This window comes from Lithobates pipiens, unplaced genomic scaffold (genome assembly GCF_037356315.1).
Source record: "Lithobates pipiens isolate NorthernLeopardFrog02 unplaced genomic scaffold, aLitPip1_a1.2 Scaffold_8, whole genome shotgun sequence".
NCBI lineage: Eukaryota > Metazoa > Chordata > Amphibia > Anura > Ranidae > Lithobates > Lithobates pipiens.
The window spans coordinates 499,732,157-499,751,381 of record NW_027507903.1 but is presented as its reverse complement, the minus strand read 5'-3'; the positions used below and the strand labels follow the sequence as shown (position 1 = coordinate 499,751,381).

Sequence of the window (19,225 nt, the reverse complement as noted above, 5' to 3'; positions counted from 1 at the left end):
GCGTGTCTGTTTTGATGCCAATTTTTCTATTCCTCTGGGCTACCCATGTGTCTTGCTCAGGTAGCATCTCTATATACTCTGTGCATGCAAGTTGGGGGGGGGGGGGGGTGGCTCCGGTAGGTGTCCATGAGATCCTTCTAGCAAGAAAGGCCACCCTTACAAGAGACATTTTAGCCCAGTGGTCTGGGTACAGTGTGAAAAGGCAACGGGTCATTTTAATGTAGCGATGCATAGGCTTACCTTTCCTGTTGGCCTACAGGAATGAAAGCAAAATCCTGTGCAGTCTATGAAAATCCCCGGATGCAGGTTTTCTTATACTCCATAAACCTTTCATCTGCACTTAGGATCTCTCTCTTGTGGAACAAAAGCTTTCATAGAGTGTGAAATCAGTTGCTTTGTCAACCTGTTATAGAATTTACATGTTGAAATGCACTGCTCTCTGTGATATGCAAGCTGCCCAGGCCAAGTGGCAGAAAATTAGCCCTGCCCTTTCTAGTTATTAGAGAACTATGGCCATAGCTTCCTTTTTGCACTTCTGTGACCTGGAATCCACTAAAGCCTGCTGTCAGAGCTGCTCCAGGCACTGGAAGAATCCCAACCATATTGTCGGGATCAGCCCAGCTTCGTGATGGACAGTTGGCTCCAGCTGCACCCACCACCTCTTCTACCTGGTGCTAGAGGGGCACAACAGAGCTGACCAATAACGGAGTGGTCATGTGATTGCTCAACTCTTGGGCTAAGGGCTGGCAGGGAACAGTTGCCTCATCACGCCAATGCTGCAGCGTATAGAAATATATATTTTTCTTCCTTTTTATTTTGAAATAAACTTTCTCTCTCTCTCTCTCTCACTCACTCACTCACTCACTCACTCACTCACTCACTCACTCACTCACTCACTCACTCACTCACTCACTCACTCACTCACTCACACACACACACACACACACACACACACACACACACACATTTTTAACTTCCTTTTTTACTTCCTGTTAAAGACACAACTGGGTGTAAAAGAAATGGCTAGACTTCATGTACACTGGCAGCTCCCAAACTTGAGTTTAGGAGCTTTTGCCATGTTTATTTTATAATTGTATTTATTTTTTCCCCATGTACACACAGGGGCAACACAACTTTGAGCGAGACTTTGGGAGGCAACTTGGACACGACTTGAGTATGAATCGCAGCACGACTTGAGACAACTTACAAGGCAACTTGAAGTTGCTTCCAGGAGAGGAGACTTTACCAGTGGCCAATCACATAATAATCAGCTCTGTGGGAGGGAGGGGTTTGCCTAGAAAACTATTTTTGCTTCCTGGAAAGTTGCTTCAGATAAGACAGGGGATCAGACTTGGAGGCAACCTTTAGGGCCGGTTCACACTGCGGGCGACTGCGATCCGACTTCAGGTCGGTCTAGGTCGCCTCAAGTCGCCTCCAGGTCGCGCTGCATTAAAAACAATGATAGTCAATGGAGCTGTCTTAATATACACTACTGCAGTAGCTCCGACTTTTAAAAAAGGTTCCTGTACTACTTGGAAACGACTTCTAGGCGACTTGTACCCATTCATGTCAATGTAAGTCGCCTCTCCTGTTCATCTGTAGGCTACTTGCAGGCTACTTGACAGGAAGTCACCCAGCCCCCACTGCAGGCAGCCCCTCCTTTCCATACACATTAGTTTCGTTTTCCTGGTTATCTTGAACTCACACAGACCAAGAGCTCAGTCCTGCAAAATGTCTGCTATGAACAGGAGAGAACCAGTGGACAATGAGTCCCTCATACGCTTTGTTCGGGAGAGAAGGTGTCTGTATGCCAAGTCTGTATGGCAAGTGACGTGGAAAGTGGACAATGACATACAGCATATGTACTTGCCTTGTGATCGACATCCGTGTATACTTGAAAAACTTGTCATCAAAACTACGCAAGTTCTCATACATAGCCCAGAACTGCCCTCTGTTATGTCGATTGGCAATGATTGGATGGATCCAGTAGCGACGTCTTCTTCCCATCCTCCTCCTCCGCTTCATTTCTTCTTCTTCCTCTTCCATCAGTACTGCCAAACCAGCTGTTAGGACAGCTGACATAAGGTAACGCACAGAGAGCATTTTGGACACAGAACAACTGGCAAAAACAGGAACAAGGAAGAAGACAGGAACAGGAATGATGTCACAAGGGGTGAAAGCTCACTTGTACAGTTCCCTGTCCTGGAGGCGACTTGTAAGTCGCCCCAAGTCGCGCTGTTAAGTCGGATACAAGTCGTATCCGACTTGGCTTCACAAGTAGTGTCGCCTCGTGTCGCCCCCTGTGTGAACCGGCCCTTATTGAAATCAATGGGTACAAGTTGCCTAGAAGTCGGATTGAAGTAGTACAGGAACCTTTTCTGAAGTCGGAGAGACTTCAGTAGTGTGCATTAAGACGGATCCATTCACTTACATTGATTTTATCATGTTGCGCGACTTAAAGGCAACTTGGGACAACTTCAAGTCGGATCCAAAGTTGCTCCTGTGTGAATGGACTAGGCTTTTAGCAGAGTTTAGGAGCTGCTGAGTTTTAGGCGAAGTTAAACCTCCCCCTCATGAACGCAGAAGAACCGTGTTCAGGATAGGAATGTATTGGCTTTGGGAAGCTACAAAATGCAGTAAAATCGTGGCAAAAAAACGCATTTTCCCGTGGTCAGGTTAGGCATGTAGCCTAAAAAAGTTAAAAGATTATATAGAGAGATTACAAAAATAAATATATAGTGTGTGTGTGTGTGTGTGTGTTTCCCATCACTTTCTCTCTCTCTCTCTCTCTCTCTCTCTCTCTCCACTACAATGGGCAGCAGCAAAAAGAGAGGATGGACCAACCTAGCAGGGACATGAACACTCCCTACCCTGTATATATGTATGTATGTGTGTATGTATGTGTGTATGTATGTGTGTATGTGTGTATATATATAAAAATGGCTATACAGGGGGTCCCCGAGTTACGATCATCCGACTTGCGAATGACTTCTACTTACGAACGGCAGGTGGTGCCGGAGGGCACATCAGAAAACTACGTCGGAACACCATTCTGCACATGCGTGTCTGGTTTACGAACAAAACCGACTTCAGAACAAACAGGCAGTCCCTAACCAGGTCGTAACTCTGGACTGCCTGTAATGTGAGTGTGTGTGTTATTTTTATTTATATAGTTATATACAATTTTATAAATCTTATGCTATAATACATTAACGCTCCACTCTGGGTAATTCCCCCACCCCTCCTGTAACCTTTACTGACCCTTTTGTTTCTTTTTTTTCCCTCCCCCCCCCCCCCCCCCCCCTGCTTACCTGTTAAAGCCAGCAATTCCCGACCACTGGTCCCAATGCAGGGGAAAGGTAATCCAGGACTCTGCTGCCCCCCTACCCTGGTGATTTCAGTTGTCTTCTCTCTCCTAATAGGCAGCAACCACATTTAAGTGTTGTACGCTGCAATATATTACATTTTTGTTCTTGAGCTTGGCTATCCTTTAAGGTAAGGGAAAAGGGGCATTTAGAGAGAAGGTTGTGGGTGTTTTTTTTATTTTATTTTATTTTTTAAACCATGACGATCAATTGGCGGGGGGTGACATTTTTATCCCAGTGCGGGGCTTTTTTTCACAAATGCAATTGGCTGCACTATAAGTTTTCTTGCCGAATGCCCTTTTCTTTCTTTTTTTTTTTTTTTTTTGTCTGTTCCGGTGCCACCACTGCTTTTAGATATACAGCTGTGCTCATAAGTTAACTTACCCTGGCAGAATTTATGATTTCTTGGCCATTTTTAAGAGAACATGAATAACACAAAAAAAAATTTCTTCACCCATGGTTAGTGTTTGGCTGAAGCCATTTATTATCAATAAACTGTGTTTACTCTTTTTAAGTCATAATGGCAACAGAAACTACCCAAATGACCCTGATCAAAAGTTTACATACCCTGCTCATTTTGGCCTGAAAAACATGCCCACAAGTTGACACAAAGGGTGAATGGCTATTAAAGGTAACAATCTTCACCAGTAATCTGTTTGCTTGTAATTTGTGTGTGTGTAAAAGATCAATGAGTTTCTGGACTCCTGACAGACCCTTGCATCATTCATCCTGTGCTGCACTGACATTTCAGGATTCTGAGTCATGGGCAAGGAAAAAGAATTGTCAAAGGATCTGCAGGAAAAGCTAGTGGAACTGTATAAAACAGGAAAGGGATATAAAAAGATATCCAAGGAATTGAGAATGCCAATCGGCAGTGTTCAAACTCTAATCAATAAGTGGAAAATGAGGCTTCTGTTGAAACTAAACCACAGTCAGGTAGACCAACTGAAATTTCAGCCACAACTGCCTGGAAAATTGTTCGGGATGCAAAGAAAACCCACAAATAACTTCAGGTGAAATACAGGACTCTCTGAAAACATGTGGTGCGGCTGTTTCAAGATGCACAATGAGGCTTTTCTTGTTGAAAGATTGGCTGCATGGTCCAGTCGCCAGAAGAAAGCCATTACTACGCAAATGCCACAAAGTATCCTGCTTACAATACGCCAAACAGCACAGAGACAAGCCTCAAACCTTCTGGCACAAAGTAATTTGGCTCGATGAGACCAAAATTATAGCCACAGCCATAAACGCCACATTTGGAGAGGAGTCAACAAAGCCTATGATGAAAGGTACGGAGGTGGATCGCTGATGTTTTGGTCATGTGTGAGTTACAAAGGCACAGGCCATTTGGTCAAAATTGTTGGCAAGATGAATTCAGTATTTTACCAAAAAATACTGGAGGAACATTTGCATTCATCAGCCAGGAAAAGCTGCGCATGGGACGTACTTGGACATTCCAACATGACAATTATTCAAAACACAAGGCCAAGTCGACCTGTCATTGGCTACATCAGAATTAAGTGAAGGTTCTGAAGTGGCCATCTCAGTCTCCTGACCTCAATATCATTGATCCACTCTGGGGAGATCGCCAACGTGCAGCTCGTGTAAGACAGCCCAAGAATTTACAGGAACTGGAGGCTTTTGCCAAGAGGAATGGGCAGCTTTACCATCTGAGAAGATAAAGAGCCTCATCCGCAAATACCACAAAAGACTTCAAGCTGTCATTGATGTTAAAAGGGGGTAATGCACGGTATTAAGAACTGGGGTATGTAAACTTTTGATGAGTCATTTTAGTTTCTCTTGTCATTATGATTTAAAGAGTAAACACAGTTGATTGATAATAAATGGCTTCGGCCAAACACTAACCATGAGTGAAACATGTTTGGGTTATTCATATTCAGAAAAATGGCCAAGAAATCATAAATTCTGCCAGGGAATGTACACTTATGAGCACAACTGTGCATCGTTTTTGAATATTCATGCTAAGCCTAAGTCCACACTAGTGCTGTTGCATGATGGTGCTTATTTGTAGTATATTTTTGATATGTTTTCATGCTATTTATTTATTTTTGCAGATAAATCACCCATCTTGTGTATGTGCTTTGATAGTTCTGTGAACATTAACATTATACCCGCTGTGTGTACTGTAACCAGAACAAGTGCTTACACGCAGCATTGAAATCTTAGCGGTTCCTGACATCTGATCTTGGGTTTTAACAAGCTTACATGTCCCCTCACACAGCAGGCAATTGCATAGCACTTGATGGTGTCATTGGATACAGTGTTTTACTGGAAGAATGGCTTTGTGTCCTTGGCGTAGTTTTGTAAATGTGAACCTTATCCAAACAGCAATATTGATTCCCTTACATCACTGTTTCTCGGAGTGTGGGGATGCATTCTCATATTTTCTTGGGTCCACTGCAGTTCTCTGAACCAGCTTGGTCCAAACTATCTATTTAATGTTCACTAAATCCTGGAGTTAGTGCCAGTTCACACTACTGTGCTCTGCAAGATTCCATCTGATTCGCACTGCAGTACAAGTCAAATGTGATGTCCGTGTGATGCGATTTCAGCCATACAGATAGTATGGCTGATATTGCATCGCATTTGGACCAAGCTCGCACCGGACCTTTTTTATTTATTTTTTTTCTCCGCACTAGAATCTAAACGCATAGGTGTTCCGATTTCATGTCTGAACTGACAGTTCACAGTGCAATATACAAGCTGAAATGGGGTGTCATTAACCACATGCCGACCTGCTCCTGTAGATATACGCCGGAAGAATGGCACAACTGGGCAAAGTAACATGCCCGTACGTTACTTTGAATTTCCCACTGTGCACGCGCGTGAGCTCCGTACCCACGGGGATACCCTCGATCGTGTTGCAGAGGCGCCGATGTAAACACAGCATCTACCCCTTCTGCCTAGTGACAGGACACTGATTGTCTGCCCCCTAGTGGGTAATTATTATAGCAAAAAGTAAAAAATAATGAGGGTCTTTTTTTTTTGTGTTTATAGCGCAAAAAATAAAAACTGCAGAGGTGATCAAATACCACCAAAAGAAAACTCTATTTGTGGGGAAAAAAAGGACGTCAATTTTGTTTGGGCACGATCGTGCAATTGTCAGTTAAATTGACACAGTGCCGTATTGAAAAAAGTGTTCTGGTCAGGAAGGGGGTAAATCCTTCTGGGACTGAAGTGGTTAACAATTGACACTCCCAGCAGTTTGAATATAATATGGCAGTGTGAACTACCATGCGAGTTGGATACAACACCCAGTGGATTTGCAGGGTTTCTGCATCGCACTAGCGGAAACTGAGCCTTTAGGCTTTAATAACAAAATGAGTGACTAGTCCATTAACCACTTTCCATCCCTTTTTTGTTGCTTTTTATCAATGGTGGGTTGAAGTGGTTATGTACTGTAGCTGCAGTCATGATCCCGTGATGGTTTTTATTCAGCCAGCAATTCTGCACACTAAAAGTGATCCTAGCGGCTATACAGCCGTCGTATTACTTTTCAAGGTGGTGGAAGAGGGTCACCACGCCCCCTCCACCACCCCAGATTTTACAAAAATCGCATTTGAAAGACCGCTGGTCAAATACAGTGTGACAAAATATAAATATTGCAATAACCACCGTTTTATTCTCTAGGGTCTCTAAAAAAAAAAAAAAGAAAAGAAAAAAAGTGTGTTTATATAATGTGTGTGTGTTTGATTCTTGGCAGACTGCCCAGTTTTTGTCTTTTCTTTTGGTCGCTTCAGAAGAGCAGAGAGCATTCTTTGCATAGCAAGAATCGTGAAACACTTTTTTCAAGATCACAACAGGGGAAAAAAAAAATCGCGATGGCGATTCTTGATGCTTAATCGTGCAGCTGTAGTACAGCGTTTAAATAATACGAATGTGTGCATTTGTAAAGAACAATTGCGCCAAAACGTGAGGTATTGGCATGCATGACAAATGAGAGCAATAACGGAAACCTGTAAAGGATTTTGAAGCATCCCCATTGACGATTTTCTGGTACAGTAATTTGGCGCCATTCCTTGGGCAGACCCAATTTTAAAGCATGACATGTTGGGTATCTATACGCGACATAACATCAAAAAATTAGGTGTTATATTGTGTTTGTGTTCACTAAAAATCATTAACCGCTTGCTGCCTGCCCACTGTCAAATGACGGCGGGGCAGTGCAGCTCTCGTTCTGGGATGCCATCATATGATGACGTCCCAGAACGGCCACTCTCGCGCGTCGTCGCGGGGTGTTGCTAGAACATGGCACGACCCCGATCTGTGTAAAGAGCCACGTCGGCGGCTCTTTAACCATGTGATCGGCTGTGTCCAATCACAGCCGGTCACTTGTAAACAAGGAAATGGCGATAATCGGCTCTCCTCGCCTCTCACTGACAGTGAGAGGAGAGCTGATCAGCAGCATCTCCTCACAGGGGGACATCTAAGGATGTGATCAGTGCCCTGATTACAATAAATATAGTGTCACAAACAGTGCCCACCAATGCCTGCATATAGTGGTTAAAAGAAAATAAATAAATTATTATTTATTGTAATATAATTATTTTTTTTTTTTTTTTTTTTTTTTTTTTATACTTGCTCTATGCAGTTGGTTTTGCACAAAGCAGCCCCAATTCTCCTCTTCTCGGGTGCCTCCTCATGTGATCCTGCCCCCCTCCCTCCTGTTCAGTGCCCCCCACAGCAAGTAGCTTGCTATGGGGGGCACCCGAGCTGAGTGACAGCTCCCTGTGTCCATTCAGACACTAGGCCGTGACCTGGCCCTGCCCCTCTTTCTCCTGGCTGGCAGGGGGAACTAATTGCGCCACTCTGCTGTCTCGGCTAATGAGGAGGGTAGTCCAGGGCAGCTTAGACACTCCTGCAACATCGCTAGATAAATACGGGCTCAGGTAATTAGGGGGGCTGCTGCACACAGAAGGTTTTGTGTTTTGTATATGTGTATGTGTAATATATATATATATATATATATATATATATATATATATATATATATATATATATATATATATATATATATATATATATATATATATATATATATATATAATATATATCTCTTGATGCATTTATATGCGTCAAGATAAAAAAAACAAAAAAAAAAAAAACTGCCTTTTACAATCCTTTTAAACCCTAGTTTAGGCCCTTGGACAAATAGTTAAACAAAACAAAAATGTCCACACCCCTGTATATAGGTTGTGTATTTACGGGATCTTCTCTTTTGTTTTTTTTCTTACTGTATAGCTGCTCCTTGTGAAATGTAACCTGTTTGGTCAGTTGCTAAATCTTCCTGTAGTCATAAGTCCAGTTTCCTTCTTTCCTTATTCCCCTCTCCTCTTCCTCCCTGGGCAACAGAGCTGTGTAAAGATCTGTAGGAATAGCCTTCTAGGGAATATTTCTTCACAGCTCTCATGCCTTGAATGTGATGGTTCATACCTGATGATATTAAACCCTTAAGGGCTTGGGAACTGGTAGTTGTTTTAAGGATGGACATTAAAATGGTTGTAAAGGCAGGCCTTTTTTTTTTTCTCCCCTTAATGCATAGAAGCGTGTAGCGCCTGAAGGCTTTCACACTGGAGCGGTGCGCTAGCAGGACGGTGAAAAAAGTCCTGCTAGCCGCATCTTTGGAACGGTGAAAGGAGCGGTGAATAAACTGCTCCTTTCACCGTTCCAAAGAAATCAATGGGGCAGCGTGGCTATACTGCCAGCAAAGCGCCGCTTTGCGGGCGGTTTTAACCCTTTTTCGGCTGCTAGCGGGGCTTAAAACTGCTCCACTAGCGGCCGCAGACCGCTGCTAAAACGACGGTAAAGCGCCGCTAAAAATAGTGGCGCTTTACCGCCAATGCCCCAGTGCGAAAGGGGACTAAAAGTTAAATATTGAGATGGTGAAAGCAATCTGGGAATAAAAAGCATCTACCATGTGTAGAAAGCAGCTTCAAGCTCGGTACACACAACTCGCAGCTCTGGTCGGAGACGCTGTACTAACTATCTGACGTTAGTACAGCGACCTCCCCCTGATGAGCTATTGTGTTCTGACAGAGAGACGGCCCTCCTGCTAGAACACTTCGGACATCGCTCTCAGCCATTGACTGAGTGCGCTGATTGGGAGCAGGTCGGCTGCTGGGTTTCAAGCATGCCCGTCTGACAGAAGCCAGCCGAACTGTTAGACCGGCTGGCATAAACACGAACCGAATGTTGCCCATTTTTTATTGAACCAGCAGATGTCTCCTGACATTCGGCCGGTGTGTACGGGGCTTTAGAATCTGTCCTGCTATGCACTCCCCAGAAGAATAAAAAACCAAGAGCAAAACATCCAAGGAACTCCACCAGATGTTATGGAAAGATCCAATACAAGGGATAGGCCGCCTCCCTGGAGGAGGGGTCTAGTTTTTATGACATGTTTAGTTTTTGTACACTTAAATACTGTGCAACATTTTAGCCATGTATTGGCCAATGTCAAAACTTTTTGATTTGACTACTCGTGAATGGTCCTGCTGGAAAACATTTACTCGATCAGCACATGTAGCCAATGGCTTGCAGCACTGATCGGTGTATTCTGATGACGGGGGCGGACAAGTGTCAGAATGCAGCAAGTAGCATTCCTACATCTGAACTTGAGGCTGGGTTGACAATGAAGCACGGAGCAACTCACAACAGGGGTCTGGTGCGTCCCTCTTCACTGTTTCAGGTCTGATTTCAGTCTGAGTTTTTGGCTGAATTTGAACCTGAAATGGGCCAGACGATGCACAGGACTCTTGTGCAATTTGTATCGGCGCCGCTCCAGAGATGTGTGAGCCGGCTCCATAGAGAGACGTGCGAATTGGATGCGAAGAAACCCACATCTAATTTGCAATAGTGTGAGCCTAAGTGTGTGGATGGGGGATTCCGTACAGCCATGTTAGTTCAGCCTACTGGCTTGTGAAAAAATTCTACCATGTACAGTATGGGCAGTTTTATTTCCTGTTCCCTTATCCTGCAGAAGCACACTTCTACATCTTGTAGTTTTATCTTTATATCTTTTACAATCTTTATCATATAATCATTTTATTGTGCAGCAAATCCTTATTTTTTGGGGTTTTTTTTTTTTGTGCAAATTGGCCATGAAGTTTAACCAACTCTTGCTGATACTTCTATTATGGCTTGAGAATTTAAGAATCTGTGACCTTTATGACGGGGTTGAGCAAGTTTTAAAATTTTTAACTTTTTTTTTTTTTTTTTTTGTTCTAAATTTTGCTGCGAGTAAAATCTTTTAATGTGTGCAGTTGCTGCCAGTAGTGTGGAGATATTGTGTGAGACTTAATTGAAAATGTGCAATTTTTTAATTTGCTCTACACTTGGCGTTTTTATCTTTCTGTGCACAGCCTCTTGTCCCGCTGGTAATGGGTGAGTGCCCTTTGTTTGGGAGGAGAGAATGGGCCAGCAGTGATTAACTACTTGTCTTACAGTTATTTTATATGCAATGCAGATTCTGCTTCCCTACTAATTTGTTTTTTTAATACAAAGAAAAATGGGGGGGGGGGGGGAGGGGTGTCTGAAATGAACCATAAAGTACATTGTGCTGCATTATAGGACTACAGTAAATTGTAAGTGTTCTGCCCTTTGTGCTTTCAATGGACCTGTGAACGAAGACCATTTCTGAAATGGTGGTTTGTTTGTGTTTTTGTTTTGTTTTCCCAGACAGTGCTTTTGGTTTGTCTGCCTGTTTCTTCATCTTTCTAGCTAAAGTCTGTCTCTTGTTACTTTATGTAATCACCAGGGCTGAGTACATTGCAAAGCTAGATCTCAAGCGGCCATGTCATGATGTCCTTGACTTAAACCCCATCAATGAACTTTTTATTGTTCCCTTTTTTAAAGTGGTTGTAAACCTCAGACGTGATGACCAATTCACCTCCTCCTATAGTGTGTACTTGTCTTAAGAACACTAAAGCTGCGTACACACGGGCGGACTGTCTGGCCAACTAAGTCCGTCAGACAATCCGACGAACAGTCCGTCCTACTTTTGAATGAACGGACTTGACCACACACGATGAACAGACAGTCCGTTGAAAGCTTGCGCGATGACGTGTACAGCACGTACGACGGGACTAGAAATAGGACGTCCAATACACAGCAATGCAACCTTTCGCCGTGTAAATCCTTTCTGAGCATGCGCCATACTTAGTCCGTCCAACTTGCCTACTCACGAGCGGACTGTCCGCTGAAACCAAAGTTGGACGGACAATATTACGGAAATTCCGAAAGACTTAGTCCGCCAGACTGTCCGCTGAAAAAGTCCGCTGAAGCCCACACACGAGCGGACTGTCCGCTGAAATGTGTTTCAGCGGACTAAGTTGGACAGACAGTCCGCCCGTGTGTACGCGGCTTTAGTGTCATTTCTGTCTCCTGATTCATTCCTCTATCAGCATGAATAATTTCTGACATGTTTTCCTGACACCAAGCGAAAGGCAGGGTTCACAAATATGCAACTCGGATGCGTTTTAATGTGTAAATGTGACCGGCTTTTAATGGAGCCAGTTCACACATTTCTGAGGTGGCCGCCATGCAGTTTTCTAAAGGGTCCTGTGCATTTTTGAATCCAGTTCAGGTGCGAATTCTGGTAAAAAAATTATCACCTAAACAGAAACGCACTGCAAACCGCAGCCGCATATATGTGAACCCAGCCTAAGTTTTGAACTGCCTTTTCTATGGAGTCAGTTCACATATATGTGGTGCAGCAGCAGTGCGAATTTAAAGAGCGCTGTACATTTTCTGAGCACTGCAGTGCGGTTCAGATGCAAACTTCAGGCTCAATGCCTTCTATGGGAATGCATCTGAATCGCACATCTGTTCAGTTTTGAACACAAATTCGATCCGGAAAAAAAACAAACAGCGTGCCCCCAAACCCCCCCCCAATCCATACCAGGGCCTTCTGTAGCTGATACGGATTTTAAGGGGGTCCCCAGAACCTGCCCCTCCCTTATGTGAATAAGTATGGGGTACATTGTACCCCATACTCGTTCACCCAAAAAGTGTCAATAAAAACACCTAGAACGTTTTTGACAATTCCTTGTTTTATTAAAAAAAAAAAAAAAAAAAATGTCCCCCAGTGTAGATCCATCATCAATCACGCCGCCCACCACTGCCATCTCAAGTTATTTATTATTTTCTTTTAAACAAAGCGCCGCTCGCGTTCCTGCCGATTTCTGCTCCGCCATCTGACAGTTCCTAATAAGCTAGGGGGCGGGGCCATCCGGCGACATCACCTGGTTGCACCATCCCTTGTTAATATTGGGGGGAAATATTTGTACTAGTGTAGCAATCCTTAGTACTCTGGAGTAAGGATGAGCACTTTTGATTTTTCATGTTAGTGTCCCATAGACTTTAACGGTGTTCGGCGGCTTTCGAATTTGCCCCAAACACCGCATATTGTTCGGTGTTCGCAGAACATCCGAACAATCAAAATTCGATTGTTCGGATGTTCTGCGAACACCGAACAATATGCGGTGTTTGGGGCAAATTCGAAAGCCGCCGAACACCGTTAAAGTCTATGGGATACGAACATGAAAAATCAAAAGTGCTAATTTTAAAGGCTTATATGCAAGTTATTGTCATAAAAAGTATTTGGGGGGCCTGGGTCCTGCCCCAGGGGACATGTATCAATGCAAAAAAAAATTTCAGGAGCAGTGATTATTTTTGGGAAATCTTTGCTGAAAGTGAAACAATAAATATTCCTTTAACCACTTGCTTACTGGGCACTTAAACCCCCCTCAGTCCCAGACCAATTTTCAGCTTTCAGCGCTGATGCACTTTGAATGACAATTGCACGGGCATACAACACTGTACCCAAATGAATTTTTTATCATTTTTTTCCCACAAATAGAACTTTCTTTTGGTGGTATTTAATTACAGCTGGGAGTTTTTTTTATTTTTTGCTAAACAAACAAAAAAAGATGCAAAAAAAAAAAATCATGTTTAATAGTTTGTTATAAAATTTTGCAAACGGGTAATTTTTCTCCTTCATTGAAGTGCGCTGATGAGGCGGCACTGATGGGCTGCATTGGTGGGCACTGATGGGCTGCACTGATGGGCTGCACTGGTGGGCAAAGATGGGCACAGATAAGGTGGCACGGATAGGGGGCTCTGATAGGGGGCTCTGATAGGGGGCTCTGATAGGGGGCACTGCTGGACACTGGTAGATGACACTGATGGGCACGGATATGTGGCACTGGGGTGCAGCACCTATGTTGCGGCAGATTGTGGGCACTGCTGGGTGGCACTGACGGGGGGCCCTTTATTTTTTCTATTGTGGCACTGGCAGGGGGCAGGTGGGCACTGGCAGGGGGCAGGTGGTCACTAACAGGGCTGGCCATGATCGGGACTGATGTCCCGATCACGGCCGCCGGCGATCGGCTTTTTTTTTTTTCTCCTCGCGCTGTCAGCGCGAGGAGGAATAATAGCCGATTACCGGCTCCGTTATATCACATGATCAGCTGTCATTGGCTGACAGCTGATCACGTGATAAGGGGTCGGGATCGACCCCTTGCACGGATCGGTGATCAGGCGAGTCTCGTAGACTCGCCGATCACAGAGCGCAGGGCGCTCGTGCACGGGACTACGTTTATTGACGTCGTCCCGGAAAAGGAGATCCGCGCTGTAGCCGTCATTTGGCTATAGCGCGGATCTCAAGTGGTTAAATATCATGCCGTGGGGGGTGTCTATACTATGCCTGTAAAGTGGTACGTTTTTCCCATGTTTAGAACAGCCCCACAGTAAAATATTTCTAAAAGAAAAATTGTCATTGAAAACTGATCGCGTCTGTAATGAATTTTGTCGGGTCTCGGCAATATAGATACAACTCATGGGGGAAAAAAAAGAGCATTATTAAGGGGAACCCCGAACCAAAATTTTTTTTTTTTTTTTTTTTTTATTGCGTAGGGATCACACTAAAATCCATACCAGGCCCTTCGGGTCTGATATGGAATTTAAGGGGAACCCTGCGCCAAATTATTTTTAAAAATGGCGTAGGGGCCTTCAGGTCTGGTATGGATTTTAATGGGAACCCTGGGCCAAAACTTAAAAAAATAAAGGCGTAGGGCCGATGGTTGTGGGGGTCTGTGGGCATGGGGCTTATCGGAATCTGGAAGTCCCCTTTTAACAAGGGGACCCCCTACCCCAAAGCACCCTCCCCATGTTGAGGGCATGTGGCCTGGTACGGTTCGGGAGGGGAGGGGGGCACTTTTATTTTTATTTTTTTTGCCATATCGGACCCGAAGGGTCTGGCAATGGACTGGGGGGAGGAGGAGAATAATTCCCATGCTCCATTTATTTATTTATTTATTTATTTATTTTAATGAGTTTCATCTACCGTATATACTCGAGTATAAGCCGAGATTTTCAGCCTCTTTTTTGAGGCTGAAAGTGCCCCCCTCGGCTTATACTCGAGTCATCGCTGTCTGCCCGCTCGATCAGCGTGTCGAGCAGACAGACAGCGGCCATTCTATGATTCAAAAGCCGCGCCTCCGGCTCCGCCTTCGCCTGTGATAGGCGGAACACTGAATTTCCCAGCAGCCTGTGTTCCGCCTATCACGGGCGTCGTCTCATCCTCGTACTACGGACGAGGATGATACGACGTCCGTGATAGGCGGAACACAGGCTGCTGGGAAATTCAGTGTTCCGCCTATCACAGGCGAAGGAGGAGGCGCGGCTTTTGAATTTTACAATGGCCGCCGACGAAGAGGGCACGGGACGGAGGCAAGGCAAAGCACGGCACGGGACAGGACGGGACGGGACGAAGGCAAGGCACGACACGGGACGGAGGCTCGGGACAAAGGCTCGGGACACAGGTAGGCTGGACACACACACACACACACACACACACACACACACACACACACACACACACACACACACACACACACACACACACACACACACACACACACACACACACACACACATGGAGACACACACACACACAGGGATGGATGGATACACACACACACAGGGATGGATGGATGGAGACACACACACACAGGGATGGATGGATGGATGGAGACACACACACACAGGGATGGATGGACGGACACACAGGGATGGACGGACACACAGGGATGGACGGACACACAGGGATGGACGGACACACACACAGGGATGGACAGGCATGTCTCACCCTCGGCTTATACACGAGTCAATAAGTTTGCCAGTTTTTTTGGGGGTAAATTGGGGGCCTCGGCTTATATTTGGGTCGGCCTATACTCGAGTATATACGGTATATTACCGAGACCTGACAATTTATTACAGCCGTGATCATTTTTTAAATGACAATTTTTTTATTTTATTTTTCCCTTTTTAGATATGTCATTTTGCTATTGTACTGTTCTAAACGAGGGAAAAATGCGCCAATTTACAGGCATACTATAGACACCCCCCCCGGTACGAAATTTGAAGGAATATTTCACTTTTATTGTTTGACTTTAAACCTTAAACTTCCTGTTCCCGAAAAAAAAACTGCCATGTAAAAAAAAAAAAAAATTGCATTGATCCATATCCCCTGGGGCAGGACCCAGGTCCCCAAACACTTTTTAGAACAATTTGCATATAAGCCTTTAAAATGAGCACTTTTGATTATTCATGTTCGTTCCGTTCCCATAGACTTTAACGGTGTTCGTGTGTTCTGCCAGTTTTTTTGCCTTTTTGGTATGTTCTGGTGCAAACCGAACCGGGGGATGTTTGGCTCTAAGGATGAGCTCAGGCCTGTTTGCAAGCAGCACATGCAGAGCCCGCCAGGAAGTCGGCACTGCACAGCGCTAATCATAAGCAGTGAGACATTGTCCTGATGTGCGGCTGCTGAGATGGGCAAATGTCTCACTGCCTGTGATTAGCGCCATGCTGACTTCCTGGCGGGCTCTGCACGTGCTGTTTGCGAACACGACTGAGCTCATCCCTACTCTGGAGCAAAGGAAAGGCTTAAAGCAACTAACAGATTGTAATGTTCATCTTACTTGAGTCCTAGTGATATGAAACAGACCTAACAGTGTAATATTTATAGAGAAAAGGTAGCACTGAAAAGCTCTGAGTGGAATACATGGTGTGTGTTTATTTTTATTTTTTTAACCTCTGGCACACTGAATCTGTAATTGTGCGCATTGCCAGCCTAGTTCTAGAGTTCACTCAAATTCCAAAGAATGTACTATTTATTTAATAATTAAAAGGAGGTTGATCTTGACCCTCGTCAATTGAAAGAGAAGAAACTTTTTTGTGACTTCTAGAAACTAGTAAAAAGCAAGCACCTAATTTTAGTTTAGAATTTTTTATATTTTATTTTTTAAACTTAAGTTAAGTCAGAAATTATGATAGTCTGTCACAAGTGTTAACATGGACCTAGATTAAAAAAAATGAAATAAAGGCATCATTTAAAATATGGCCATTAAGTCATACATTTTCATTTTAAATGCAGTCTTTTTATTTGTTTGAATAACTTTTGTGTGATATTTAGGGCTCTTGTCCTTGTCCTAGCGCTCCTTTTCAATAATTGCAGAAGATTACCTCGATTACCTCTGTCTGTCTGTCTGTCTGTCTGCCCCCCCCCAGTGATTTTGTCATGTCCGCAAGGTCACGCTTGGGAAGGGCTGTGCACTGAGAACTCTACTGTTTTTTTTCCCTCCATGTAGATGTGGCATTCATATCATCTGTGGGGGAAAATGCTGCTTGTCACAGGGATTGCAAAATCTGCCAGTTTAGAAACAAGATCTCCTCGAAAGGCAATGGTGACTTGCGTCACCATTCTAAATCAGGAAATGGGATAATAAACTGTAAATGAATATACATTTTATTTTACATAGGACAAAAGCTGACTATACAGAAATTCAACAAAAATTGTATAATGTATGATTTCCTTTAGATTTGCCTTCAACTATGTAGTGCAAGGGCCTTTTTTTGGGGAAAAAAAAATCCCAATAAGCGTATATTGATTGGTTTTTCGCACAATTTATAGCATCAACAAACTATAGGATATGTTTATGAAATTTTTGATTTGTTACTAGTAATGGCAGCAATCAACGAATTACAGTGGTACTGAAATATTGCGGCAGAAAATTGGACACATTTGACACTTCTTCTTTTTTTTTTTAACCAAATACAATACTCAGTGCTTACATATATGCACTGTCACTGTACTAATGACACTGGCTGGGAAGGGGTTAACTGTGTGCCTAGCCTGTGTTATTACAGTGTGAAATGGAGCTGCACGATTAATCGTTACAAAAAAAAATAGTGCATTGCTGTTCTCTGCTCACAGCTGTCAAAAAAACCTCCCCAAAAATTATAGGCAGCATGGCAAGTTTATTACAACATCGCTCAGTGGAGAGATAAAAAGAAACACTATTTTTTATTATATTTTGGTTCTTTTAGATCAAAGGGATGAACTGTTTGTGAGGGCCGGTTCACACTGCTGCATGGTGCGAGATTGCATGTGATTCATAATGCAGTGCAAATCGCATGCAATGTCCTGTGATGCCAAATATATATATATATAAACAAAATTTAGTCCTGTAGCAGAATCTGATCGCACGGGTGATCCCCGCATTTGTGCCCCCTACCCAGAAGTGCAGGATTGTGTATATACACATATAATTTATGTGTGTATAATAATATATAATTTTTTTTTTTTATATATAATATAATATTTTTTTACATACAAGGTGTTGTTTTTTTTTTGTAAATCTAAAGGAACATTTTTGTATGTGTGGCCAGCCTTAGCGATGTTTAGGGATCAGCATGCTAGGTAGCATGCGCAAGGCACTTGTGTGTTCATGCTTTAAAGGGATTGTAAAGTTTTTATACCTACCTGCACTGCGCAACTCGTTTTGCACAGAGTGGCCCCGAACCTGCTCTTCTGGTGTCCCTCGGTGGCCGAGAATGCATTAAGGTGGAAAAACACTGCATGCAAATGCTGCGCCCCTGCCTTTGGTGTACACAAAAGTGCTGGGATTTGTTGCATAGAAGCTAAATGGCCAGTGTGCGTGAGACCTTGGGTGGTGTTTTTTTATTGTTCAGGCCGCAGGCTTGTCTGAAGTAAAATACATATGTTTTACTTTAAATGTTACCGTTATGCTACATTAATTTAGTCACACAATGTGATATTGTTTTAGCCAACAGGCTTTGAGGCTTGTATATCGGGATAAATGTAAGATGTGGAAATGACTCATTTTGTTTTAGAAAATTACAGGCAAATGCCCTTTTATTTTTTTGTTCGTTTTACTAATCAAAAATAAAAATATGTATCCAAATTTACTAAATTAAATCTCCATCCAAAAAATATGTATATTGAGGCAAAAATACATGCTCTCGAACTCGGAGGAGACTTGGTGAGAAAGAGGCCCGGGGACTCCAATGGTTAACAGATGGGCCAAAATGACAGTCTTTTTAGGCTTGGAAAGTACTTCTAGAAGCTACTTGGAGACCCATTTATTAAGCTATAACAATAATTTGTCATGTAATGAAAGCCAAAACTAAGGCAATACATAGATTGGCAAAACAAAGATGCAGCAAGCCATGTCTTAAGTAGTCTTTTTTATTTTTTTCTATTTTTAGGGTCAAGATGTTAATCGGACGCTAGACGGTGGTCGGAAGCCTCTACATTATGCAGCAGACTGTGGGCAAGAAGAAATACTGGAGTATCTCCTGTCAAAGGGAGCTGATATCAATGTAAGTCACTCGTAGCCCCATACCCCCCCCCCCCCCCAAAGAAGGCAGGTTATCATTTTTAAAGCAGAACTCTAGGTTTTAGTCTCTACTTTAAAGCTCTTCTGACCACTTCAGTGACATAAGTGGTGCTGACGAGGGGGTTATGTGCTTATTCCTGC

The 19,225-nt window shown here is 43.4% G+C and overlaps 1 protein-coding gene across 1 annotated transcript in view; it reads left to right on the top strand.

Annotated features, from left to right (window-relative positions):
* MTPN (myotrophin) overlaps positions 1-19,225 on the top strand; it is a 111,983-nt gene that overhangs the window by 28,099 nt on the left and 64,659 nt on the right. Inside the window, exon 2 of the mRNA XM_077469213.1 lies at positions 18,954-19,067. Within this exon, the coding sequence (XP_077325339.1) occupies positions 18,954-19,067 (114 nt within the window). The remainder of the gene's footprint in view (positions 1-18,953; positions 19,068-19,225) is intronic.